This window comes from Lagenorhynchus albirostris, chromosome 3, assembly GCF_949774975.1.
Source record: "Lagenorhynchus albirostris chromosome 3, mLagAlb1.1, whole genome shotgun sequence".
NCBI lineage: Eukaryota > Metazoa > Chordata > Mammalia > Artiodactyla > Delphinidae > Lagenorhynchus > Lagenorhynchus albirostris.
In genome coordinates this window covers 159,648,803-159,676,508 of record NC_083097.1, presented here as the reverse complement: position 1 = coordinate 159,676,508, position 27,706 = coordinate 159,648,803, and the positions used below count along the sequence as shown (strand labels likewise).

At 48.1% G+C, this 27,706-nt stretch overlaps 1 protein-coding gene and 1 pseudogene across 4 annotated transcripts in view; one reads left to right on the top strand and one right to left on the bottom strand.

Annotated features, from left to right (window-relative positions):
• The window catches only part of PGPEP1 (pyroglutamyl-peptidase I), a 58,997-nt gene that overhangs the window by 12,337 nt on the left and 18,954 nt on the right, over positions 1–27,706 (bottom strand). For 3 of the 4 annotated variants that reach the window (XM_060144791.1, XM_060144790.1, XM_060144794.1), the window contains 2 exons: positions 19,401–19,633; positions 14,121–14,444 (listed from right to left, as the gene is read on the bottom strand). In XM_060144791.1, coding sequence (XP_060000774.1) covers positions 14,252–14,444; positions 19,401–19,633 — 426 coding nt within the window. In that variant the 3' untranslated portion in view covers positions 14,121–14,251. Of the gene's footprint in view, positions 1–14,120; positions 14,445–19,400; positions 19,634–27,706 lie in introns of those variants that run through there. The other variant, XM_060144792.1, reaches the window with a different exon arrangement.
• On the top strand, positions 25,480–26,184 carry LOC132517924 (COMM domain-containing protein 10-like; annotated as a pseudogene).

Here is a 27,706-nt window from a genome sequence, read left to right as displayed (position 1 = left end):
CCCAGAAGGAGGAGAGAGAGAGGAAGGGCAGAAAGAATATTTGAAGAAATAATGGCCAAAAACTTCCCAAATTTGATGAAAGATACAAATCTACACATCTCAGAGGCTCAGTGAACTCCAAGTAGAATATACTCAGACCCACACTGAGACACATTGTAATCAAACTGTTGAAAGCCAGAGATGAAAAAGCGAAACTTGAAAGTATTAGGAGAAAGCTATTTATCAAGTACAAGGGATCCTCTATAAGATCAACAGCCAGTTTTTCATCAGAAACCCTAGACTCCAGAAGGCAATGAAATGACATATTTAAACTGCTGAAAGAAAAACTGTTGACCAAGAATTCTATATCCAGCAAAACCATTCTTCAAAAATAAGGGAGAGGGAATTCCCTGGTGGTCCGGTGGTTAGGACTTGGCGCTTTCACTGCCAGGGCCCAGGTTCAGTTCCTGGCTGGGGAACTAAGATCCCACAAGCTGTGCTGCATGGCCAAAAAAAAAAAAAAGAAAGAAAAAGAGAAAAAAAAGAAAGAAAGAAAGAAGGAAAGAAAAAGGGAGAAATCAAGACATTCTCAGGTAAGCAAAAGTTGAGGGAGTTTGTTACCATTATACTTGCCATGCAAGAAATGCTAAAGGGAGTCCTGCTGGTTAAAATGAAAGGACCCTAAACAGTAACTCAAAGCTGTATCTAAGACTTGAAGGGAGAAGTAAATAGTTCTACAATAACAGTTGGAGACTTCAATACCCCACTTTTAATAATGGATAGAACATCTAGACAGAAGATTAAAGATATGGAGGATTGAGCAGTTCTCTAAACCAACTAGACCAAACAGACATCTATAGAACACTCCAACACCACAATACACATCTCTATCAAATGCACATGGAACATGCTCCAGTATAGATCAGCTATTAGGCAAAAAAGCAACTCTCAGTACTTTTTTTGGCATCATTTATTTAATTTTATTTTTTATTGAAGTATAGTTGATGTACAATATTATATAAGTTACAGGTGTACTCTCAATAAATTTTAAAAGGCTGAAATCATCTTCAGCTACAATGGAATAAAGCTGGAAATCAATAACAGAAGGAAAGCTGTTATGTTCACAAATATGTGGATATTAAACAACACACTCTTTTTTTTTCCGCTGCAGAAAGTTTTATTGTTTCCATTTGGTCCAAGGCTTGGGAAGAGCTCCAGGGTGGTTAAAAATCTGCCTAGTGGCTGCAGAGACGGGCTTCAGGCAGAAGCTCTGATGCCAGAGGGGCTCCTCAGAGGCTGCTGGACTTCAGAGACTCCTAGTCATGCTTGAGGGTGAGTACTTCCTAGAGATACTCGCCCAGCCCAGCCTGGGGACCAGCCATCCTGTGGAGGTTGGTCAGGTGGCACCCATCTTCTTGATGAGTTTCACCCCCTCGTCTAGGGAGTGGCTCTCCAGGAAGTCACAGAGGTGGGGGTCTGCATGGGCAGAACCCAGGGCATGCAGGTCCAAAAGCGCCTGGTTCAGGTTCTTCTCAATGAGAATGGCATCTTCCATAGCGTCCTGGGTTTTACCCCACTCATCCTGAGATGGCTTCTGCACATCCTGGAAGAGGCACGGCCGCCGCGCTGGTTTTGCATTTTCAAGAGACACTCAGCGCCCTCGCACTTCTCTTTGGCCAATTCGAGGGAAAAGTGGCCCACGCCCTCCAGAGCCACGTCGTCGGGATCAAACTAGAAGCCCAGAGACAGGTAGGTGTAGGAGACCCACAGATGCACGTTGACCAGGCGGTTGATGGCGGCCTCCACCTCAGTGGAATAATTCTGATGAATCTGGGAGCTCATGGTTGATCGGTAATAAGGAGTTAATCTCGAAAAATGGTGTTGGCTGGTCCCGGTGACCGAGGATAACTGAGTGGCTGATTCTGAAGGCTGTGACTGGAAAAAAATGTTGGAGGGTGGTCAGAGGCTGGAGCAAAGGGTGTCCCTGGGTCTGTTCCATCCAAACACTGTTGAAGCAAGAGACAGATGCACGGGACTGCTGAGCACACTGCTAACACACTTTTAAAGAAACGATGGATCAAAGAAGAAATCACAAAAGAAATTGGAAAATACTTGGGGATGAATGAAAACAAAAATACAACACGTTAACGAACCAAACTTGGGTCTGCTCGCCCACGTGCAGTAAAGCCAATCTATTGACACCAGGTTGTAGTGAAGGAAAGTGCAGCATTTATTGCAGGTACCAAGCAAGGTGTCCAGGTAACTAGTGTTCAAAACACCTGAGCTCCCTGGTGGCTTTCAGGGAAAGGTCTTTAAGGACAAGGTGAGGGAGCGGGGTTGTGGGTGTGTGATCAGCTCATGGACATTCTTCTGATTGGCCAGTGGTGAGGTAATCGGGAGTCAACATCATCAACCTTCTGGTTCCAACTGGCCTGAGGTCTACGTGCTTGTGGGCAGCATATGGTTACCCTTTTCCACCTGGTGGAGGTTTCAAGTATCTGAAAAACAACTCAAAGGATGTGGCTCAGAATATTATCTATAGCCCTTGAGATGGAACTAAATGTTCTTGACTTTGTTTAATGGCTAAACTAGTATTATTTTGTCTTGATTGACGGTTTTCCCTCCTTTCTGCATTTTCTCACTTTTCTGATTAAACTTATGCTTTGGAACTTGAAGAAGGCCTAGGAGCCTAATGTTCTTCTACAGACAAGAGGCAGGCAGAGGACATGGCGGGGTCATGGTGGGGGGGTCTGTCCCAGGAAGGCCCCATAGGGTCCTGGTCAATTATAAACATACTAAAAGTTATCAAGAACCTAACTTTATACTTTGAGGGAATAGGAAAAGAGGAGTAAACTAAAATCAAAGGTAGTAGAAGTTAGGAAATCATAAAGATTAGAGCAGACATAAATTAAATAGAGAATAAAGAAATAATAGAGATACTTCCCTGGTGGCGCAGTGCTTAAGAATCTGCCTGCCAATGCAGTGGACACGGGTTCGAGCTCTAGGCCGGGAAGATCCCACAGGCCGAGGAGCAACTAAGCCCGTGCGCCACAACTACTGAGCCTGCACTCTAAAGCCCGCAAGCCACAACTACTGAGCCTGTGTGCCACAACTACTGAAGCCCATGCACCTAGAGCCCGTGCTCTGCACCAAAAGAAGCCACCGCCATGAGAAGCCCGCGCGCTGCAGTGAAGAGTAGCCCTCCCGCTCGCCGCAACTAGAGAAAAGCCCGTGAGCAGCCATGAAGACCCAACTCAGCCAAAAATAAAAATTAATTAATTAATTAAAAAACAAAAAGAACCAAAAAACTTCGGGATTTCCCTGGTGGTCCAATGGTTAAGACTCTGCGCTTGCAATGCAGGGGACGTGAGTTTGATCCTCGGTCAGGGAGCTAGGATCCCATATGCCACGCTGTGTGACCAATAATAATAATAATAATAATAAACCTTCCAACAGAGAAGTCCAAGACCAGATGGCTTCACTGGTGAATTCTGAATCATTTATGGAATAATACCAATTCTTATCTAATTCTTCAAAATAATAGAAGGGGAAGTGACAGTTCTAACGAGGCCAGAATTACTCTGATAATAATGACAGGTAAATATGTTGCAAGAAAAGAAAATTACACACTGTGAGATAATAGGAAAAATATATATATATATTGGTCTCTGCCCCCGGTTCCCGGCACAGAGCTCCTGAAAACCTTGTAACTTCCTATGTGATAAGAACGCTCAGAGCATCTTTTGTTCTAATATTTGGTCTTTGACCCTAGTTCCTGACACAGAGTTCTTAGAGCCTCTGGAATTTCCTGGGTGATAGGAGTGTCTTTCGTTGTAATGATGGGACCGGGTGGGCTCGTGGATGGCCCCTGGACGGGGGCTGGTCACCAGGAGGGCCAAGCCATGATTAGGAGTTCGGAATTTTCAGCCACACTCCTCCCCCACCATTCTCCAGAGAGGGGGGATGGCCTGAAAATGGAGTTAATGATTGATCATGCCTACGTGATGACGCCTCCATAAAGATCCCAAAAGAACCGGGTTCAGAGAGCTTCCGGGCTGGTGAACACGTGCAGGTGCTGCAAGAGGGCATGGAAGCCGTGCGCCCCTTCCCGGATGCCTTGCCTTCCACATCTCCGTATCTTTTTCATGTTCTTCTTCTTTTTTTTTTTTGCCGGGGGCGGGGGTGGGCTTAAAACAGTGGCAATTTATTTTCTCACAGCTCTGGAGGATACAAGTCTGAAATCAAGGTATTGATAGAGCCACGCTCTTTCTGAGATCTATAGGGAAGAATCCTTCCCTGCCACTTCTAACCTCAGGTGTTTGCCGGCAATCCTTGGTGTTCCTCGGCTGGTAGAGGCATCACTCCAATTTCTTTTTAAATTTAATTTAATTTACTTATTTTTGGCTGCGTTTGGTCTTCATTGCTGCATGCAGGCTTTCTCTAGTTGCGGCAAATCAAAACTATGGTGAGATACCACTTTATTTATTTTTAAAATGTATTTATCTATTTGTTTGTTTGTTTATGGCTGCGTTGGGTCTTCGTTGCTGCCCGTGGGCTTTCTCTAGTTGCGGTGAGCGGGGGCTACCCTTCGTAGCGGTGCGCAGGCTTCTCATTGCCGTGGCCCTCTTTGCGGAGCACGGGCTCTAGGCGCCCGGGCTTCAGTAGTTGCGGCGCACGTGCTTAGTTGCTCCGCAGCATGTGGGATCTTCCTGGACCAGGGCTGGAACCCCTGTCCCTGCATTGGCAGGGGGATTCTTCACCATTGCGCCATCAAAGAAGTCCCGAGATACCATTTTATACCCATTAGCATGGCTATTAGCAAAATAACAAGTGTTGGTGTGGAGAAATTGGAACCCTCTTGGACCTCTGGGGGAAACGTGAAATGGTGCAGCTGCCGTGGAAAACAGTTTGGTAGTTCCTTACAAAGCTAAACACAGAACGACCATATGATCCAGCAACTCCACTTCTGGATATATATTCAAAAGAATTGAAAGCAGGGACTCAAACTGAGCTTGTACACCAATGTACACAGCAGCACTATTCACAATAGCCAAAAGGTGGAAACAATGCAAATGCCCACCAATAACTGAATGGATAAACAAAATTTGGTATATCCACACAAGGGACTATTACACAGTCATAAAAATAGAATGATGTTCTGATCCATGGTACAACGTGGACGAACCTTGAAACATTATGCTGAGTGAAATAAGCCAGTCACAAAAGGACAAACATTATATGATTCCACTGGTATGAAATGTCTAGAATATGCAAATTCATAGAGACAGGAAGTCAATTTTAGGTTACCAGGGGCCGGAGGAAGAGGGGGTAGAAATGAGGAATTATTGCTTAACAGTTACAGAGTTTCTGTTTGGAGGTGATGGGAAAGTTTTGGAAGTAGACAGTGATGTTATACTATATGTATGCTCAACATTTCAGATGTACTTAATGTCACTAACAGTCCACTTAAAAATGGTTAAAATGGCAAATTCTATGTATGTTATATATATTTTACCACAATACAAAAATGCAAATTAAAAAACCTTTATAAAAATGGTATCACACTGTTACAATTATTTTCACTCAAGGGTCTGGATTGGAGATTTTTGCCTGCAAGTCTGGCCCATCCTTTTTCACTGCTGTATAGTACTCCATCGTAAGAACACACCCGAATATTTCCCAAGTTTCCAGCTCCTTCTTATTATGAACCATGCTGCTGGGAAGGCATGCACATGTAGGTTTCTCTAGGGTTCACACTAGGACCAGGAGGGAGGGTCCAGCCATCCTCAGCTGTGTTAGCATGGCCAAATTGTTCTTCTGAGTGGTCAAGCCAATTCCCACGCCCATCACCAGTGACTCTGTCCCCTGCCTAAGAGTGAAATGGGATCTCAGTGAATTTTTTTCCCTGATGACTAGATTGAGCTTCTATTTATTGGTTGTCCTGGGTTCATCTTCCCAGAATTGCCTTTTCATGCCTGTACTGCATTGAATAGTGTGTCCCCAAATTCATGTCCACCAGAACCTCAGATTGTGACCTTGAGGGTCTTTGTAGATGTAATTATTTACATTAAGATGAGGTCATACTGGAGTAGGGTGGGCCCTAAATCCAATGACTGATTACTTTGTAAGAGGACACATGAAGACGGAAGCAGAGATTAGAGTGATGCAGCCACAAGCCAAGGGACGCCGACCAGTGCCAGAAGCCACCAGAAGCCAGGAGAGTGGCCTGGGACCAATTCTCCCTCACAGCCTCCAGCCCTGCTGACACTTTGATTTGGGACTTCTGGCCACCAGAACTGTGAGAGAATAAATTTCTGCTGTTGTAAAGCAGAAATGTAAGACCCAGTTCGTGGTCATTGTTATGGCAAAAACAATGCCATCTGCCCATTTTTCTGTGTGGTTTTTTCTTTCCGTCTAGTGTGTCTGGTGGAGTGGGGGCACTTCATATGTCCTGGAAGCTATTCCTTGGTCAGTTAAATGCACCGCAGGTATCTCCTCTCTGTCCCTGGCTTATCTTTTCAATTTCTTGATGGATTTTTTTGGTGGCCGGAAGTTTGAAATTGTGACTGATTCCAAAGGACTGTCCCAAAAGTATTCATTTTTTTTCCTTGTCAAGAGCAGGTTTTCATTTTTCAGGCAGTTAAGCCTGGGGTATAATTTTCTCTCTTCCGTCATGCTCTCAGCCGGCCGTGACTTCCTTGCCTTCGGGGTTTGGGCCTCTGCCAGCGCCCCTACCTCTCAGAATCAGAGCTCAGTGAGGGAAGAATGGGGACAGCTGAGTGTGAGTCAGCAGGGCCTGGGCTGCAGGCGGAGCGGGGGACGGAAGTGGTCAGCTCAGGCCCTGGGACCGGCTGTGCGGATTCCTGGCTGCGGGTGGTCACCAGCACAGCCCAGGCCGGGCAGGAAGTGGGTCAGCTGAGGCATCAGGCTTGGAGCCCCACATGCTCACTGCCCGGAACCCATAACCTCCCGACTTCCCGCCCCCACACGACCCCCTCCAGCACGCTGGTTTGCATGCCTGCTCCCGTAATGGTTTCACTGGCCACAGTGTGCATTTATGGAGCACCTGCTGTGCGCTAGGCCCTGGCTGAGTGTGGACCCCCGGCCCTGCCAGGTGGCTGGGGGAATCAGTTCCCTGACACTGGGGGAAACTGAGGCCCAGAACAGGGCAGCCCTGTGCATGACTCACACAGCGTGGTGTCCCAGTCAGCCAGCATCCCAAATCCTCCTCCTTGGCTGGCTGGGGCCCTCTCCACCTCTAGGTGTCCTCACCCTAAACACGGCAACTTAGAAGAAAAAACAGCTAGGAAGTTTCCACATTTTCTCTCTTTGCCTCCCTCAGTCCCTCTCTCTCTCTCCTTTGTTCTCTCTGCATTTCAGTTTTTCTGTTTCTCACCACCACCCCCATCAGTGTGTGTGTGTGTGTATGTGTGTATGTTGGGGGTGGGGACAGCCTGAACGCACCCCTCCTCTCTTCCAAAGGACCAGGACACGTCCGGGCAGGTCTGGACACTCCTTGTAGAAACTGCTGACTGCCTAGTGGCAAGATGCCAGGGCAGGAAGGAGCCAGTAGGAAGGTTGAAGAGAGTGTGCAGGAAGGCCTAGTTTGGGATTTCTGGTGTGGTGCTTTGCCCTTCTTACCCCCACCCAGGCCTGTCACACTCAGAGTGTCCCAAGATGACCTCAGCATCTTCCCCAAAAACTTTGGGTTTTGAGGGATGCATAGGAGTTATCTAGGTGTAGATGGAGGAGGGGGGACTTCCAGGCAGAAAAGACAAGCTGGGGTCAGCAGAGACAAGGGAAAAGGGGTTCAGATGTCCAGCAGAGGAGTCTGGCTTGCTCCTGTGGGCCAAGGGGAGCCACCGAGGGTGTGAGAGGTGGAGAGGGGCCCAGGCAGATCCCTGGAATGGGATGGACTCTTGTCTGAGACCCTCACCTTTAAGACCGAGAACATCCAAGCGAGAGCTGAGGGGAAACTCTGTTGAATGGGGCCAAGGCTTACCCTTGAATGAGCCTCCCTGAATATACCGTAGACCCTTCAGCTGCCTGTCTGTCCCCCATCACAGCTGGGACCCCTGCACTGTACTCCCAGCCTGGAAGCTGCTGGTTTCCTGGTGTGTCCCCAGTCCAAAGCCCAGTGCACAGTAGGTAATTTATAAGTTCCTGGAGCAGCCAAGAGGAGATGGGGCTCTAGAGGCAGAGAATAGGCAGGGTGGGGGCCTCAGCTGGAGGAGGCGCCTGGCCTTCAGGGGCGTGTCATCCCCCTTCCCCACCCGGAGGCTCCTGCGCCTCCCTGCGCCCCCTGTTGGCCTCAGAATGGAACACCCAGCCCCGACCCCTCTCCTCTCTCCCATAGCTTATTGCACACCTATTATGTGCCCAGTGCTGTTCTGGGTGCAACAGACACAGGGGACCCCAGACAGACCTGCCTGTCCTCCGGGACTCCCACAGTCAGTTACTACCCAGAGTATGTTGGCACGAGGGTGGGGGGGGAACGAGGCAGCTATGGGAGGCAGAGGAGGTACCTGGACAGCCAGGAGGGCTTCCTAGAGGAGGAAGTAATAGTAGTTGTACTTATTAAGTAAGTACTATGTGCCAGAGCTGTAAAAGCAGAATCTCACTGAATTCTCACACAAGGCCCATGAGTGTGGGGAACTGAGGCTCAGGGAAGTGGGCCTCAGATCGTCCCCCACCTCTCAGCTTCTCATAGCCTTTGGAATAACACCCAGACCACTCGCCAGGCCTTGAGACCCTGCGCCATCAGCCCTGTTACCCCTCCCACATCCCCTCCACCTGAATCACCCAATCTCCTCCACACACAGCCATCCCTCTTGGCCTGCAACTTGTAGGGTACAGTTGAGGTCAGGGGGTTTCTCTCTGGGCAGCGTGGCCAAGGGTAGGCGGCGGTTCCCGCTGAACCAGGAGGTGAGGGGAGGTTTCCAGGATTTGGGAAAAGGATTCCCCCATGTAAAAAGGACACAGCCCCTTCCAGTGACCACAGGAGCATCTATATGGTACACCTGGGACCCTGCTCACACCCCGGGGCCGTGGAAAGAGCCAGCCTTAGAAGCAAAACCACCGTGCTATAGACACCTCATCTTGGGGTGCAAAGACCTTGGGGGCTCAGGGACTTGGAGGGGGTACCCCTTCCCCTGGGACCCATGTTCCCCAAAACAAGCCATTTCCTTACTGCTGAAGCCCCTTCTTCTTTGAAGGCCACTGACTCTGGAGTGTCCCCATTCCTGCTGAGGACAGACACAGGGGGAGGACCGAATCCTGTTTCCGGTGTTCAAACTGCTCAGTCCAGAGTAGCCGGCTTGGGTTCACATTCCCGCCCCTCCTCTCCTTGGGACAAGGGGCTTCAACTGACAGAGCCTCAGTTTCCCCAGCTGTAAAAGGTGGTAATAGCACCTCCCCCACAGGGGAATTCTGCACACACTGGGGGTCAACATGATCACGATTCAAATCCCACTCCCCACCCCGCTTGCTGTGTGACCATAGGCAAGTTACTCAACCTCTCTGTGCATCAGAACCAAGGCAGTGGGTTGTAGGAGGTAGAACACTCAGTACAGAAATCCTCTCATCATTATCCATCCAGCACACTCATTGCAGTGGCCACACACCAAGTACCAGGTCACACACCAAGCACCAAGGACAGAGATACTGGTGATTTGAGGCCCCCTCTGCCAGTTGATGACCCCAGGTTGAGGATGACCCTGGCGGATGCCAGCTTCTCACAAAGACACACAAGAAATTGCATATTTCAACTGTTTTATTTGCTTTCTGGGGTGTCAAGTTTGGGGTCTCCCGGGGTCCAGACCCCAGCAAAGTCTGGCAGACCCTTGCCCGGCCTGGGGTCCCAGACACGGCGCTTTCAGACAAGGCACTCATAGGGTTCAGGGAAAAGCCACCCTGAAGCTGCAGGGGCTGGACCCTCCTTTGGGGACAGAACACGGGGTCACCTTCAGCAGGAAGGGTTTTTCCTAGAGAGAGATTTACGACAAGATAGAAACCTGAGATGTTAAGGGAGCTCCGGAAACATGCCTGGGCAGGAGGAAGGCCAACTCTGTTTCCCACGATCCAGATGGGTCTCCCGTGGCATCCAGCCAGGTCTTGGGAGCAGAGAGCCCAATTCCAAACCGGCTTTCTCTGGGATTTCCTCCAAGTGTGCAGGACACAAAAGCCACTGGCCCCAGGTCCCACCCCTGCGAACGGCTTGGGTGAGGCCGGTCTGGGCAGCGGGGAACCAGGGCCTGGGGGTGCTTCTCTCTTTCCCATCCTGTCCCCTCTCTGTGCCCCATGTGTACTGCAGAGGCAGGCACTTCTGTGGGTCTCTGGGCAGCTGAAGGGAAGCCTTGGGTGAGGAGACGGAGGAGGAGAAAAAGGTCTTAAGTGGGGGGAGCAGCTCGGGCTGGACTGGAGCCCTTGGGGGTCTAGGAACCCCTGAAACTCAAGCTGTGACAACTGCCCCTAAACTGGAGGACAGGATCTCGTAGCAGGTATGCTCAGTGTCCATCCAAGAACTAACTTTCAAGATGTGGATTTGGGGCAAATGTCCTTTCCCCTCAACAGCCATTCTGCCCTGGGTCTGAGGGGGATCCTGGCCTTTAACACACTTCTTCACTGCAAAAATGGAGATGTTTTTCCTCCCAGTGGCAGCCCTGGTCCCTTTACGAGGCACTTGTTCCATGAGAAGGGAAATTTAATTGGGGTTATAAAAACAAAGCCCTTTTTAGCTCCCCACAAGTCTGTGGAGGCCATGAGACTCTTGGCCACGAGGGATGACCTGACAATAAGGCAGCAGCCTCTGCCTGTATGACCACCATCAGCGCCTCACGCTGGCTGCAGGCTTGAGAAGGCTTCCAGTGGCCTCAGGGCAGAGGCTGGGCCCTCAGAGGAGAATGGGGCTTTGTCCCACCATCCCCGAAGGGAATTTCTGTGTTCAGACACTCCAAGAGGTGAAGAGGTCAAAGGTCAACAGTCTAGACAGTGGCAGCAAAAAACAGGCCAGGGTGGTGGGTGGATTTCCACCAGCAGCTCCCTTCCCCCTCCCGGTCACCCCTCGGGGGAACAGGCCTGTGGGGGTACATGCACACCCCGTGGCCTGGCTTCCTGGCAGAAACTTCTAAGATAACAAAAAGGCATCGACAGTAACCTTTTCCAGTCGTCCCCTTGAGCAGGCCCTTTCTGTTCTAGAAGTTTCCACGCCAGCAAAGAGCAGGGTAGCTGAAAACTATTTTTCTTGCTGAAACTATCACAACCTGACCTTTCCCCAAAGGCCTGGCACCGACTGGGAAGCCGTGACCTCTGCCCACCACCCCCTGCTGCCCCACGGCCCTGTCTCTCTCAGTGGCCAGGAGACCTTGGCTGTTCCTTGATTGGACCAGGTGAGCCAGGTGGCACCAAGCCCAGTCCACCAACTGGAATTGCTGCTTCTTCCCACCTTTCTTTCTATCCACTCCGTCTTAGTTCTTTTCCGAGCTACGTACTCATATGCAGACCACCGACCTCCTTTTTGGTGGGAAGCGGGGCGTCAAAGGGGCTTAGAGAAGAACAGAGTTATAAGGCGCAGAGGCTCTGGCACCTTAAAGGAGATGCCATCACCCGACGCCCAGATCACTGTCTCTGCCCCCATCCCCCACCTCAGTACCCTCCACAGGACTCACCAGAGAGAGGCCCCCTCCACTTTCCTATGAGTCCACCCCCAGCATCACTTCTCACTTTTCCCGCACCAGCCTTCCCGCCACATCCCTCAGCCCATCCTTCCACCATGAACACTCACTGCACCCACCCCTTCTGGCATTGCTCACCTCCGTACATGCCAAGCTGCACCCACTTCACAGGCTCATCCCTTTCCCTATTCTGTGCCCCCGACAACCCAGACTCTGAAATGACAAGGCAGAAGGAATGAGACTTGGCCCCCCTCTTCTCACACAGGGACATTTTTTTCCGGGACCCAACAAATGCAGACAGATATACCATGGATTGAATGGCCGAGTTTGCCCCAAAGAAAATGATAAACAGTAATTAAAACAGGAAAATTTAAAAGCTGGCAGGGAGCGAGTGAAACGTTTAATGGCTATCTGATTAAACAAACATCATGAACAAGGACAGGGTTCTGGTTTGACTTGAGGAGGAAATCTAAAACCATGGCAGGAACACAAAAATGACACACACACACTCGACAATGATCAGACAATAAATTATATCTCTAAGTTGCTAAACCACATGGTGCTTTAAACAGAGAAGAGAAGGGAGGACAAAAGAAAGATGAAAATGCAGAGTTTGGGGATGGTGTGTCTGGGTTCCGTGGGCACCCAGCTAAGCTCAAACCTGGCTCACTTCCAGTCTTCCCTCCCTACTCCAGCTTGCCTAGGTCCATTTCCTCCTCAGAGCCCCACAGATCAGACCTTTAGAGAACAGAGCTAGTTAGAGCCAGATGCCATTCTTAATAAGACCTCTGGGGGACCCCCTGGCCTTGAGCCCCCCGCCGCATTCAAAAGAGCCACAACCTCTGCTCACAGAAGCCAGCTGAGTGAGTAGATGCCATGACATCCTATGCTCCAGATTTCTCAGGAGACTGCAAACTCGGACCAGGGATGTGGAGGGGGCATTTCTGGCAGATGGAGGGCTGGCATGGAGAGGGGAGCTAGGTCCTGATCATTTTACCCTGCGGGCCATGGTACACACCCACCATATGCTGACCCCATGTCACCCACCTGTGCCCACTTCTCCCCTCCAGAAAAAGCCCAGGACTCAGAAAATGCATTTCACTCAGAAACCTATCAACCTGGTCTCCAAGCGACACAGCAGCTCAACGGAGGCAGCAACCACCCTGGGCATCGGAACAGCAGGGAAAGAGGGCGAATGTTTAAGAAAACAAAACAAAAATCTCAGCTGTTTTCAAAAGAGCTGCATGCTGGGAAACACCAACATGATCCAACACAGCATCAGACTACAGCACGCTTCACACTTCGTGAAGCGATAAAACTGCGCGTTCTCCAAAAAAATAGAAGAATACTTCCAAAACGTGTGCTTTCCTCACGGTTGCTCCTGCCACCCCCTCTCTCTGATGGGTGCCAGGGTCCAGGTGAATTTAGTTGCCTCCTGGGAGATGTCACTCTCAACCCTGCTGGTAAGTTCAAAGTCACCAGGGAGTGAGATAAAAATTTACCAGGGACGGAGATAAAAATTTAACGAGTCCTAGGCGCATCCAAAAACCAACTACACGAAGCCTGCTGGCTGCCCCACCGCTCTCCTGCTCAAATACACCAGCACGCATGGAGCTCAGCCCCCAGACTCCATTCTGGCCCTCTCCCCTTAAGGAAAACAAGCACCAAGACTGAAAATCCAGGTCAGATGTGGGGTAGGTTTGCAGCTCCTATGCATTTTTCCATTAAAAAAAAAAAAAAAGTCATGTGCATGTTGAAATGAGAGTCTGCTTTCCCACCGGCAGCCTGGCCCCAGCGGCCCCGTGGGTACAGCTCACAGCTCGGTCGTTGAAAGGGTCAGCCAACCCTTTCAGTCTCCTGGGGCACCAGCCACCCCCCGCTCCCTGTGGTCTGGCCGTGGGCCCAGTGCCACAAGCCCTGAGCAAGGGGACCTCAATGTCACCCCCAAAACAAAGTTGTAGGTCCAGTGTTCAGGGCAGGAGGCTGAAGGGGCTGCACCCCAGGAAAAAGAAAAGACACTTCTGTGTTTGGCTAAAGCCCGCGTTTTAACCAAAGGGAATATAAATTACTCTGTGCCCAAACTAGCACTATTGTTTTTAAAAAGAGAATAAGAAAGAAGAAAAAAAGCCATGCCACGTCCCAAGGCGGCCCTTGCCGGGGCTGTCCAGGCTGCTGGGACATGGATCGGGGTAGAGAGTCTCCATGACATGTTTACATTTGGGAAGAAACAGTCACGGACGGAGGGAACTCTGGAATCCCTCCACCACAGACTTAGCATGGCAGGTGGCCCCAGCCATGGGATCACGGAATAGAGACACCTGATCGGGGTTCTCTGCAGAAATCAGGACCTCCCGGCTTCCTGGCTGCCACAGCTGTATCCCCAGATGCAAAGAGAAATAGAGAAAAAAAATCTTCACTGCGGCCTTCAAATCAACCAGTGCTTTTGCAGAGAAAAAGGGAGAGGAGGTGTGTAAGTTGGCATATTTGATCCAAAACAGATCCCCAGCTGATGGGCTCGTCCTTCCCGGTCAGGCCCCGGAGGGCGGACGTCTCTCTCAGGGTCCCTGGCAGAATGAGGTCTTGGGAGGCCTGAGCAGCAATCAGTGTTTGTGGCAACAGTTGAGTTTGCCTTCTGACTGCTCTAGGACGTCCAGCATCTCCTCGATGATGGCCTGAAGTGCCCGGCCCAGCTGGTCTGCATTGTAGGGCTTGCCCAGAGGGGGCACGTGAACAAAGGCTGAGCGGCCGTGACTCTGGTACAGAGAGGTATAGTAGGCGAAGTCGCAGAGGTACCTAAGCCACAGGGCGTGGGGGATGGGAAGGAGACCAAACGGGGTCAGAGAGTGAATGTTCCATTGAAATCCATCATAAGACACCCCCCCCCACCCCAACCTCACCAGTCATCCACAAGACGGAATACTGCTTCTCCCTCCCCAGGCCAGCAAATAAATAAATAACTCCAAGTGCTGGGGTATATGTGGGGAAGGAAGCAGTGTGAGATGCTGCTGGCTGGGATACAAATTGCCCCAGGGGAGGGCAATCTGGCAGGCTAGAAAAATTACAAATGTGCAATATTCAATATTTTGTGATAAACCTTAATGGAAAAGAAAATGAAGCAGAATATATATATATATATATATATCTCAATCACTTTGCTGTACAGCAGAAATTAACACAACATTGTGAATGAACTATACTTCAATAAAATTTTTTTTAAATAATTTTTGGGCTTCCCTGGTGGCGCAGTGGTTGAGAGTCCACCTGCCGATGCAGGGGACACGGGTTCGTGCCCCGGTCTGGGAAGATCCCACATGCCGCGGAGCGGCTGGGCCCGTGAGCCATGGCCGCTGAGCCTGCGCGTCCAGAGCCTGCACTCCGCAACGGGAGAGGCCACAACAGTGAGAGGCCCGCGTAACGCAAAAAAAAATAATAATAATAATTTTTTAAAAATTACAAATGCATAGACTTTATGACCTGATGTTTTGAGTTTTTAGACTATCTCAGGAGCCATCTGCACACGAGCACGAGAAAGACGAACAAGGTATCTGGTGCAGCATGATGTGTAAAAGCAGAAAAAGAGGAAGCAACCGGCTAGGATCTGAATGTCCCCCCAGATCCCCTCCCACCCTGTGAGGACACGGCCAGAAGTCGGCAGTCTGCAACCTATAGGAAGGCCTTTATCAGAACACCACCATGAGGGTGCCTGGATCCTGAACTTCCTTGCCTCCAGAGCTGTGAGCAGTAACTTTCTGTTGTTTATACACTGCCCAGTCTGGGGTTTTTTTTTGGTTATAGCAGACTAAAACACCACCTAAGTGTCCACTGACAGAGGAGTGGCTTAATAAACTCTGGTTCATCTGCACAGTGGAATACTATGCAGCCGTTTACAAGGCAGGCAGTGGAGCCACAGGAAGACAGAACTCACTAAGACCCATGTCGCATGCCCACAGGTGAAACCAAGGAAGGGAACTCTCATGAAAATGCACACCACGTAACCCCATCCACGTGAAAGCGAAGTGAAACAGGACAAAATTCGAAAGTAGTACGCCAGATGGCCTACATATGTATGGAAACATGTGTGTGGGTGAGTAGGAAGGGTCATAGTTTAAGTCTCTGATTTAACCGAGGGATCCCTGGGGCGGGGAGGGGCAGTGGGGAGGAGAGAGGGCAAGAGAATCTTTCACAACAGGAGAGTATGAGAATATACTCTAGAATTATCTGAGTAACTTAAAATTAACTTTAGGGGAGTTCCCTAGTGGCCTAGTAGTTAGGGTTCCGGGCTTACGCCGACAGGGCCTGGGTTCAATCCCTGGTCAGGGAACTGAGATCCTGCAAGCTGTGTGGCGCAGCCAAAAACACAAAAAAAATTAGTTTTAAAAAAAGACAGCCCGTGTGCCACAAATACTGAAGCCCGTACGCCTGCAGCCCGTGCTCCGCAACAAGAAGCCACCGCAATGAGAAGCTTGCGCACCGCAGCGAAGAGTAGCCCTTGATCGCTGCAACTGGAGAAAGCCCACGTGCAGAAACAAAGACACAATGCAGCCAAAAATAAATAAATTAAAAAAAAAAGACTGGTGGGAGGGGGAAGGGGCAATATAGGAGAAGGAGATTAAGAGGTACAAACTATTCGGTATAAAATAAGCTACGAGGATATTGTACAATACAGGGAATATAGCCAATATTTTATAATAACTATAAATGGAGTAAAACTTTTTAAAAATAAATTTATTTCTTTCTTTTTGGCTGCTTGGGTCTTCGTTGCTGTGTGCAGGCTTTCTCTAGCTGCGGCAAGTGGGGGCTACTCTTCCTTGAGCGGGCTTCTCATCGTGGTGGCTTCTCTCGTTGCAGAGCATGGGCTCTAGGCATGCGGGCTTCAGTAGTTGTGGCACATGGGCTCAGTAGTTGTGGCTCGCAGGCTCTAGAGCACGGGCTAGGTAGTTGTGGTACACGGGCTTAGTTGCTCCACGGCATGTGGGATCTTCCCGGACCAGGGCTCGAACCTGTGTCCCCTGCATTGGCAGGCGGATTCTTAACCACTGCGCCACCTGGGAAGCCCAGGAGCGTAACTTTTAAAAACTGTAAATCACTGTATTGTACATCTGTAACGTATACTATTGTACATCAACTATACTTTAATAAAAAAATAATTAAGGGACTTCCCTGGTGGTCCAGTGGTAATGAGTCTGCCTTACAATGAGGGGGACACGGGTTCAATCCCTGGTCAGGGAACTGGGATCCCACATGCCACGGGGCAACTGGGCCTGCACGCCACAACCACTGAGCTCAGAAGCCTCAACTAAAGAGCCCAAGTGCCACAAACTACAGAGCCCACGTGCCCTGGAGCCACGACTAGAGAAGAGAAAAAACCCGCATGCCACAGCTAGAGAGAAGCCCACGCATCACAATGAGAAGAGCCCGCGTGTGGCAACGAAAGATCCCACATGCCACAGGGAAGATCTCGCATGGTGCAATTAAGACCTGACACAGCCAAAAATAAATTAAATAAAGAAATAATAAATAAATCTTTAAAAAATAATAATAATTTTAAAAAAAAGACTGATGGTAAATTCAGCCACTTCATTCTGTCAACTGAATTTGCCACCTGCCGCCTTTGGACTGGAGAGGTGTACAAAGTGTTGAGAAATCAAGGTATCTGGTGTTGAGAGGGCATAGAACAGAGAGGTCTGGGAGGCTGGGGAGTCCTTCCCAAAGGGGCAACAATTTGGAGTTAAGACCTGAAAGAGGTATTATCAGAGGGAGGTGAGCTCTGGGCAGAGGTCTTAGCATGTGCAAAGGCCCTGATGCTAGAGTGAGCTTGGTGTGTTTGAGGAACAGGAGGAGGCTGGTTTGTGGGTCTGGAAGGCAGTGGTGAGGCAAGAGTGAAGGCAGAGGAGGGTGGAGAGGTGGGCAGGGGTCAGACCACACAGAACCTGTGCATGGTAGAGAGTTGGGATTTCATTCGAGGTGCAGTGGAAGCTGTAGGAAGAATTAAGCAAGTTAGGGACATCATCGGACTTAAATTAATAGACCCTCTAATAGGCTGAATAGTTAGTTTCTGTCCCAAATCTGTGTTCATCTAGAACCTCAAAATGTGACCTGATTTGGAGATAGGGTTTTTGCAGATGTAATTAGTTAAGATGCGGTCATAGTGGTTTAGGGTAGGTCCTAAATCCAATGATTGGTGTCCTTGTAAGAAGGCCACATGGGGACTTCCCTGGCTGTACCGTGGTTAAGACTTCGCCTTCCAATGCCGGGGGTGTGGGTTCGATCCCAGGTTGAGGAGCTAAGATCCCATGTGCCTCGCAGCCAAAAAACTGAAACATAAAACAGAAGCAGGGACTTCCCTGGTGGCGCAGTGGTTAAGAATCCACCTGCCAATGCAGGGAAAAACGGGTTTGATCCCTGGCCCAGGAAGATCCCACATGCCGCAGAGCAACTAAGCCCGTGCGCTACAACTACTAAGCCTGCGCTCTAGAGCCTGCGAGCCACAGCTACTGAGCCCACATGCCACAACTACTGATGCCCGCGCTCCTAGAGCCCAAGCTCCGCAGCAAGAGAAGCCACTGCAATGAGAAGCCCGCGCACCGCAACGAAGAGTAGCCCCCGCTCGCTGCAACTAGAGAAAGCCTGTGCGCAGCAACGAAGACCCAACGCAGCCAAAAATAAATAAATAAATGTATAGATTTTAAAAAAACAGAAGCGATATTGTAACACATTCAATAAAGACTTTAAAAATGGTCCACATCAAAAAAATCTTAAAAAAAATAAAAGAAAAGAAGGCCATGTGAAGACACACACAGGGAAGAAGGCCGTGTGGAGGTGAAGGCGGAGACTGGGGTAAAGCATCTCAAGGCGCGGAACACTCAGCGTTGCCAGCAGCCCCCATAAGCCAGAGAGGCATGGAACAGATTCCCCTCAGCACCTCCAGAAGGAGCCAACCCTGCGGACACCTTGATTTTGGACTTTTAGTCTCCAGACCTGGGAGAGAATAAATGTTTGTTGCCCTAAGCCACCAACATGGTAATTTGTTATATATAGCAGCCACAGGAAACTAATATAGAAACTGACTGCTTAGGAGAGAAGGACTGTCAGGGTTGGGGTAGAGGTGGCCGGAGGAACAGCAGGGAGACGGCCGGAGCAACGTGCAGGTGGGAGATGCTGGGGTCCACAATCCACACACAATGAGTACCAGAAGCAGCATCCGTGGAACCTGTTTTATATATATATACACACACATACCCATATATACTTAACTCTGTGCCTCATGGATGGTGAGGTTTATATACTGTGAGATTCTATGTAAAAATATCATGTATAATACTGTTAAAATAGCCCATGCGTAAAAAAAATTATCCCATGCTTTAATCAGGTGGTAAATCAATTATGTTTTCAGAAGTGAAAAAGAGGGTTTCCCTGGTGGCGCAGTGGTTGAGAGTCCGCCTGCCGATGCAGAGGACACAGGTTCGTGCCCCAATCTGGGAAGATCCCACATGCCGCGGAACGGCTAGGCCCGTGAGCCATGGCCACTGAGCCTGTGCATCCGGAGCCTGTGCTCCGCAACGGGAGAGGCCACAACAGTGAGAGGCCCGCGTACCGAAAAAAAAAAAAAAAAGTGAAAAAGAAAAAGTGAGCACTTGGCCCAAAGAGGCTAAAGTCAAACACACTTGGCTTGTTCAACACCCAGCCTGGGCTGATGTAGGAGGGAAACCCCTACTCACACCTACACCATAGGGCCCCATGGTGCCTTACCTGCCGGCATCTTGTGAGATGGTCACTGACACATCCAGGCCCAGTGTAGTAACCCTCTTACATACAGCGTCCATGTCAATGATGGAGTCAATGCTTTCAGGCCCATCCTCCACACAGCACTGGGAGCCAGGGCAGAATCGGCAGTTGTCCAGCCCCTTGTAGCCCTTGTTGTGCCCGCACTTCTCCAGCGTGACTGTGGTCGCCATGCCTGACACCCCCACATGCACCACCAGCTGCAGACAGATGGGCAAGGCTTAATAGGGTCTGGTCATGGGACTGGGAGTCCCCCCAGGCCAAGGAGAGGGCAGCATCCTCACAGAGCTCTGCTGGGGGTTACGTGCTTTCTGACATCTTGCTGCTGGAATAGACCCTACAGTCACTCTTACAGAAAGGTGTGCCAAGTGAAACATGCAAGAATGTGAAATATGCAAAGATGTTCATTGCAGCTTTGTCATTACAATCAAATATTGGAAACAACCTAATTAGACATCCATGGTGAGGTGGGGGCGGGGAGGGGGGGTTGGATAAGTAAAGTATGAGCTACTTTGTAGCTGTTAACATGCCCAAGGCAATTCTGTGTGAAATAATCTTCAAGACATATCGCCAAACACAAAAGGCAAGGTATAATTTCCAGGAATCTAACCTAAAAACAATCAAAGAGATAATAATTTGCCGATGGTCACTTCGGTGTTATTTATAAAAGTGAGGAAAAAAACCCCAAAACATAGAAATGACCAGCATGCCCAATAATAGGAGAATGGTTGTATTAATTACTAAATATTACCCAGCTGTTAAAATAATGTTAAGGGAGAATTTTTCATGACCTGCGTGATTAAATGCTCATGATAACATATTTATAAGAGGCAGGATACCAAACTGAATACAGTTTAACTTCAAATATTAATTATTTGTATGTATGTTTATATACAGAAAGGGCACTGTAAAAAAATATGTGAACATTTAAAATAAAGACTGATGAGCACACTGTGCCATATGGCAGTCACAGGACACATGTGGCTATTGACCATTTGAAATGTGGCTGATACAAACTTTTTTTCTACGCATTTTCTTTATTTGATTATTGGTTATTTCCCTATGGTGATATATCTCACAGTGACTTTTTTTTTCACATCTTTATTGGAGTATAATTGCTTTACAATGTTGTATTAGTTTCTGCTGTATAACAAAGTGAATCAGCTGTATGTATACACACATCCCCATATCCCCTCCCTCTTGCGCCTCCTTCCCACCCTCCCTATTCCACCCCTTTAGGTCATCACAAAGCATCGAGCTGATCTCCCTGTGCTATACAGCTGTTTCCCACTAGTATATATATGTCAATGCTACTCTCTCACTTCGTCCCAGCTTATCCTTCCTCCTTCCCATGTCCTCAAGTCCATTCTCTATGTCTGCATCTTTATTCCTGTCCTGCCCCTAGGTTCATCAGAACCATTTTTTGTTTTTTAGATTCCATATATATGTGTTAGCATACGGTATTTGTTTTTCTCTTTCTGACATACTTCACGCTGTATGACAGACTTTAAGTTCATCCACCTCACTACAAATAACTCAATTTCATTTCTTTTTATGGCTGAGTAATATTCCATTGTACATATGTGCCACATCTTCCTTATCCATTCATCTGTCAATGGACACTTAGGTTGCTTCCATGTCCAAAAATAAACACAAAATGGGCTTCCCTGGTGGCGCAGAGGTTGAGAATCTGCCTGCCAATGGAGGGGACACGGGTTCGAGCCCTGGTCTGGGAAGATCCCACATGCCGCGGAGCAACTAGGCCCGTGAGCCACAACTACTGAGCCTGCGCATCTGGAGCCTGTGCTCCGCAACAAGAGAGGCCGCGATAGTGAGAGGCCTGCGCACCGCGATGAAGAGTGGCCCCGGCTTGCCGCAACTAGAGAAAGCCCTCGCACAGAAACGAAGACCCAACACAGCCAAAAATAAATATAAATAATTAATTTAAAAAAACACACAAAATGGATTAAAGACCTAAATGTAAGGCCACACACTATAAAACCCTTAGAGGAAAGCATAGGCAGACCACTCTATGACATAAATCACAGCAAGATCCTTCTTGACCCACCTCCTAGAGGAATGGAAATAAAAACAAAAATAAACAAATGGGACCTAATGAAAATTAAAAGCTTTTGCACAGCAAAGGAAACCATAACCAAGACGAAAATATAACCCTCAGAATGGGAGAAAATATTTGCAAATGAAGCAACTGACAAAGGATTAATCTCCAAAATATACAAGCAGCTCAATATCAAAAAAACAAACAACCCAATCCAAAAATGGGTGGAAGACCTAAATAGACATTTCCCCAAAGAAGATATACAGATTGCCAACACATGGCTGATACAGATTGAGATGCCAGTGCAGCACACACACTGGTTTCAGAGACTGGGCATGAAAAGAGAATGTAGGGACTTCCCTGGTGGTCCAGCGGTTAAGACCCTGCGTGTTAAGACTCGACTGCAGAGCACGGAGATCTCACATGCCGCGCGGTGTGGCTAAAAAGTAAAAAAAAAAAAAAAAGTAGCTGTAGTATAGAGGGTTGAATGGTGACTCCACCACCACCACCAAAAAAAAGAAAAGGAAAGGTATGTCCCTGTCCTAATACCTGGAAACTGTGACTGGGACCTTATTTGGGAAAGGGTCTTTGCAGATGTAATTAAGTAAAGGGTCTTGAGATGAGGTCCTCCTGGATTACCTGGATGGGCTCAAAATCCATTGACAAATGCCCTTAAAAGAGACACTCAGAGCAGGGACAGAGAGAGAGGAAAGGAGAAGGTCATGTGGAGACAGTGGCAGAGGATAGAGTGATGAGGCCACAAGCCAAGGAATGCCTAGGGCCACCAGAAGCTGGAAGAGACAAGGAAGGATCCTCCCCTAGAGCCTTTGGAGGGAGCCACAGCCCTGCTTATGCCTTGATTTTGGACTTCTGGCCTCCAGAACTGTGTGCTTATAAATTTCTGTAGTTTTAAGACACCTAGTTGGCAGTCAATTGTTACGTCAGCCACAGGATGCTAATCCATGCAGTACGATGCTTAAACAGTACTTGCGGGTGAGCACAAATGTATATGAAGATGCGTGTGTGTGAAGAAGATGTGAGTGATGACAATAGCCATGGTACCAGTTAACCACTATTAAGAGCTTACTATAGGGACTTTCCTGGTGGTCCAGTGGGTAAGACTCCACGCTCCCAATGCAAGGGGCTTGGGGTTCTATCCCTGGTTGGGGAACTATATCCTGCATGCATGCCGCAACTAAGAAGTCTGTGTGCCACAACTAAGAAGTCCGCATGCCACAACTAAGAGTCCACATGCCGCAACGAAGATGCCGTGTGCCAAACTAAGACCTGGCGCAGCCTAAATAAATAAATATTTTTTTTAAAAAAGAGCTTACTACAGACCAGGAGTTCTCAACCAGGGGTGAGCCTGCCTCCAGAGGATGTTTGGCAACATCTGGAAACGTTATGGGGTATCAAACTGGAGACACGGTGCTCCTGGCATCTCACGGGTGGTGGTCAGGGATTCTGCTCAGCACCCTACAGTGCACAGCACAGCCCATCACAGAGCAGGCTCCGGCTCCAGTGTAGCTGAGAAACCCTGGGGTGGGCTGAGAATTGTTTATTGCCCTACTGGCCTCATCTCTCTCATCCCCACCACAAACTCATGATGCTAGTGCTTGTGATAGCGAGATCTATAGTAAGAGACATACATTTGTTGGAACTTCCCTGGTGGTGCAGGGGGTGAGAACCCATGCTCCCAATGCAGGGGCCTGGGGTTCGATCCCTGGTTGGGGAACTAGATCCCACATGCATGCTGCAACTAAAAGTTCTCATGCCATAGCTAAAAGCCCGCACGCCGCAACTAAGACCCAGTGCAGCCAAAATAAATAAATAAATATTAAAAATAAAAAAAGAAATATATATTTGTTCTTAGTTCACTCTTCCTGGCACAGAGCTCCTAAAACCGTTAGAGTTCCCTAAGTGATGAGAGCAATAAAGACGTCCTGTTTGGTTAATTTTTTTTCTGCTGCATGGCATGTGGGATCTTAGTTCCCTGACCAGGAATCAAACCAGTGCCCTCTGCAATGGAAGCGTGGAGTCCTAACCACTGGACTTCCAGGGAATTCCCCTGTTTTGTTAATGAGGTAACTTTTGGAAAGCACCTTAGAATGGGGGCTGGTTGCCAGGGGAACCAACCACATGATTAGAGGGTTGGAACTTTCAGCCCCACCCCCCTACCTCAGAGGAAGGGAGAGGGCCTGGAGATGGAGTTCAGCTGGGGAGAGTAGGGCACTCGGGAGGGCGAAGCAGCATATGCTTGGGAGGGCATAGGACAAAGCATACATTGTCCTATGCATCTCTTTCATCTGGCTGGCTGTTCCTGAGTTATATGCTTTTATAGTAAACCGGTAATCCAGTGAGTAAATGGGGTTCCTGAGTTCTGTGAGCTGCTCTAGCAAATTAATGGAACCCAAGGAAGGGGTCATGGGAACCCCTGATTTATAGCCAGTTGGACAGAAGCACAGGTAACAACCTAGACTTAAGATTGGCATATGCAAACTATTTTATATAGAATGGATAAACAATAAGGTCCTACTGTAGAGCACAGGGAACTATATTCAATATCCTGTGATAACCATAATGGAAAAGAATATTAAAAAAAGAATGTATATATATGTATAACGGAATCACTTTGCTGTACAGCAGAAATTAACACAACATTGTAAATCAACTATACTTCAAAAAAAAAAAAAAGATTGGCATCTGAAGTGGAGGGCAGTGCTGCAGGATGGAGCCCTTACCCTGTGGAATGCGATTCTATCTCTGGGTAGGTAGTGTCAGAATTGAGTTGAATTGTAGGACCCACAGCCGCTCTCCAAGAATTGCTTGGTGTGGGGATAACCCCACCCACGCGCTGGAATTGGGTGGTAGAATTTTAGTACTTCAGTCACCCCTTGCTTCGGTATCCACAGGAGATTGGTTCCAGGTTCCCCCCCCCTTCAGATAACAACATCTGGGGATGCTCAAGTCTCTCATCTAAAATGGCGTAGTAGTTTCATATAACCTACTGCGCATCTTCCTGTATACCTCAGATCATCTCTAGATTGCTTACGATACCTAATAAGATGCAAATGTTATATAAATAAGTAGCTGTCAGCTCAAGGCAAATTCAAGTTTTGCTTTTTGGAACTTTCTGAATTTATTTATTTATTTATTTATTTATTCTGCACTGCACGGCTTACTGGATGTTAGTTCCCCAACCAGGGATTAAATCCGGGCCCCCAGCAGTGGAAGCATGGGGTTCTAACCACTGGACCACCAGGGAATTCTCTGGAATTTTTTAAAAAATATTTTTGATCTGTGCTTGGTTGATTCCTGACTATTATTATTTCCACCTGTCACAGGAGGAAACTGAGGCACGGGGAGCCCAAGGAGCTTCCCTGAGACCTCACAGCTCATCAGTAGCAGCCTGGACCCAAAATCCTTCTTCTTTATTCCTTTCTATATAGTGAGACATTTTTAAGACATGTTCCTTTCTATATAGTGAGACATTTTTAAGACATTTTTAAGACATGAACATGTCTTAAAGGTTTTCTTTTTAGCTAGAATAAGGCAGGACTATATAGACAGTAGAGGAAAAAGCTCATTCACAGAACCTTCAGTCACATCTCACTGAGCCTCCAGGTCCCCCTCTGTAAAAAGGGACAAATTCTAATTTTTTTAAAAAATAAATTTATTTATTTATTTTTGGCTGTGTTGGGTCTTCGTTTCTGTGCGAGGGCTTTCTCTAGTTGCGGCGAGCGGGGGCCACTCTTCATCACGGTGCGCGGGCTTCTCACTGTCGCGGCCTCTCCCGTTGCGGAGCACAGGCTCCAGACGCGCAGGCTCAGTAGTTGTGGCTCACAGGTCCAGTTGCTCCGCGGCATGTGGGATCTTCCCAGACCAGGGCTCGAACCCGTGTCGCCTGCATTGGCAGGCAGATTCTCAACCACTGCGCCATCAGGGAAGCCCCCAAATTCTAATTTTTAAAAAAGAGTTTTGAGGGAGCTTCAAGGATGGCGGCATCCACGGCACTGACTCTGCAGGAGAGCCCCAGCATGAAAAAAGCAGTGTCGCTGATAAATGAAATAGATATAAGAAGACTTCCACGATTGCTCACCCCAATTCTTCAAAAACTTCGCCTGAAGGCTGAGAATAGTTTCAGTGAAGAAGAGGAAGAAAGACTCCAAGCTGCATTTTCTCTAGAGAGACAAGATCTTCACCTAGTTCTTGCAACAATATCATTCATTTTAGAACAGGCCGTATATCACAACGTGAAGCCAGCTGCTTTGCAGCAGCAGTTAGAGAACATTCATCTTAGACAAGACAAAGCAGAAGCATTTGTCAATGCTTGGTCATCTATCGGTCAAGAAACAATTGAAAAGTTCAGGCAGAGGATTCTCGCACCCCAGAAGCTGGAGACGGTCGGATGGCAGCTTAACCTTCAGATAGATGGCTCACTCTGCCCAAGCAAAACTAAAATCTCCTCAAGCTGTGTTATAGCTAGGAGTGAGCAATGAAGAGTCGAAGAGCCTGAAGGAAGTTCTTGTGGAATTCAGTCACAAGGAATTGTTTGATTTCTATAACAAGCTTGTGACCATACAAGCACAGCTGGATTCCCTTACAGGATGTTCTCCAAGACTTGTTTCTCTATACACTCCTGCCACCTTATTATTTTGCACTGAAGATAAACGGCCAGGTTGTGTTTTCTGAAGGATTCATTAGCTTTCTTCTTGTAAATTATATGGCTTATTGCTTCTTATCACAGTAACGGCCAAGGAAGATCACTGTTCTGAGTACAGATGTTCTAATATACATTCTCTAGTTCTGTGAGCCAACAGCAAGCAATTGTTAAGAACACTTCTGTTTTAAAGGAAACAAAAGTGAATATCGTATTGTTTTTACTGTCCTATTTTTGCTTTATTGCCTGACCTTTTTGTTTTTTACATACTTGATGATACTTTTATGTATCAAGAAGGGTCCATGGATACAAAGTGTAATGTGTACCTTAGGACACAGAACTTCATTAATTACAATAATAAAAATAAGAAAGTAGCCACATTCAAAAAAAAGTTTTTTATTGGAGTATAGTTGATTTACAATGTTGTGTTTCAGGTGTACAGCAAAGTGAATCAGTTATACATATATCCACTCATTTTTAGATTACTTTCCCATATAGGCCATTACAGAGTATTGAGTAGAGTTCCCTATGCTATACAGTAGGTCCTTATTAGTTATCTATTTTATATATAGTAGTGTGTGTATGTTAATCCCAACCTCCCACTTTATCCCACCCACCCACCCCTTATGGGACAAATTCTACTTGAGGTGCAATGAGAGGGCTTCTTAGAAAGGAAGATGACTCCAGCCAGCCCCGGAGAATCTGAAACAGCAGGCTAGGGTCGGAAGCTGAGTGAGGCCCCCACAAAGGGGACTGGGACTGCACTTGTCAGAGATACCAGCCCAGGTAAGTTCCCAGATGGCTCCTGCCCAAGGTCTTGGCTGGGTCAAAACTACCTCTGTGGGAGGGTGTGGTTCCTGCCTGTCTGGCCTCCATTCCATCACATTGGGTTAAAACCACAGCTCCCTCCCACAGCTATTTTCCCTTTGCGGACCACCCTCCACTTCTTCTCATTCTAGGAGGTTTGGAGAGAGGTCACACCACCCTCTGGCCACCGGAGTGGGCATGTGGGACTCAGGCTTCACAAATCAGAGCATTCCTTCTTCCCCAACCATTGTGATTGGCTCAGGGACTGGCCTGTGACCCGAGCCAGCCAATGAGAATCAGCCATAGACTTTGGGGAATTATTTGGAGGGGGGGTGTTCTCTTTCTGCTGAGCGGCTGAGTTGGGAGGATATCAGCCGGCAACCACCTATCTTTGCCAAAGCAAACGCAAAGTGGAAAGCAAAGCAAAGCTACGTGGTCAAGAGAGGAGGCTGACGACATTGGGTGAGCACCTGAGTCAAGCTATACCTAAAGCATACCAACATTTGGGCTCAATCTGGGTTGAGGTGTGATTTGACTGTTACTTATCACCAAACAGGTCATGACTGATACAGAACTCAAGTGGGACAGAACCAGGCTCTGTGAAGTTCCAGATGTTTGCTTTCCTCCCTCACCTCTAAGGGTAACCCAGGAAAGTGCGGCACTTTAGGAAATAAGGCTGTGGCGTCAGCCATGTGATCAGAGCAGGAACAAAGTCACACAAGCCATCCATGTGTGGGGCACCCACCT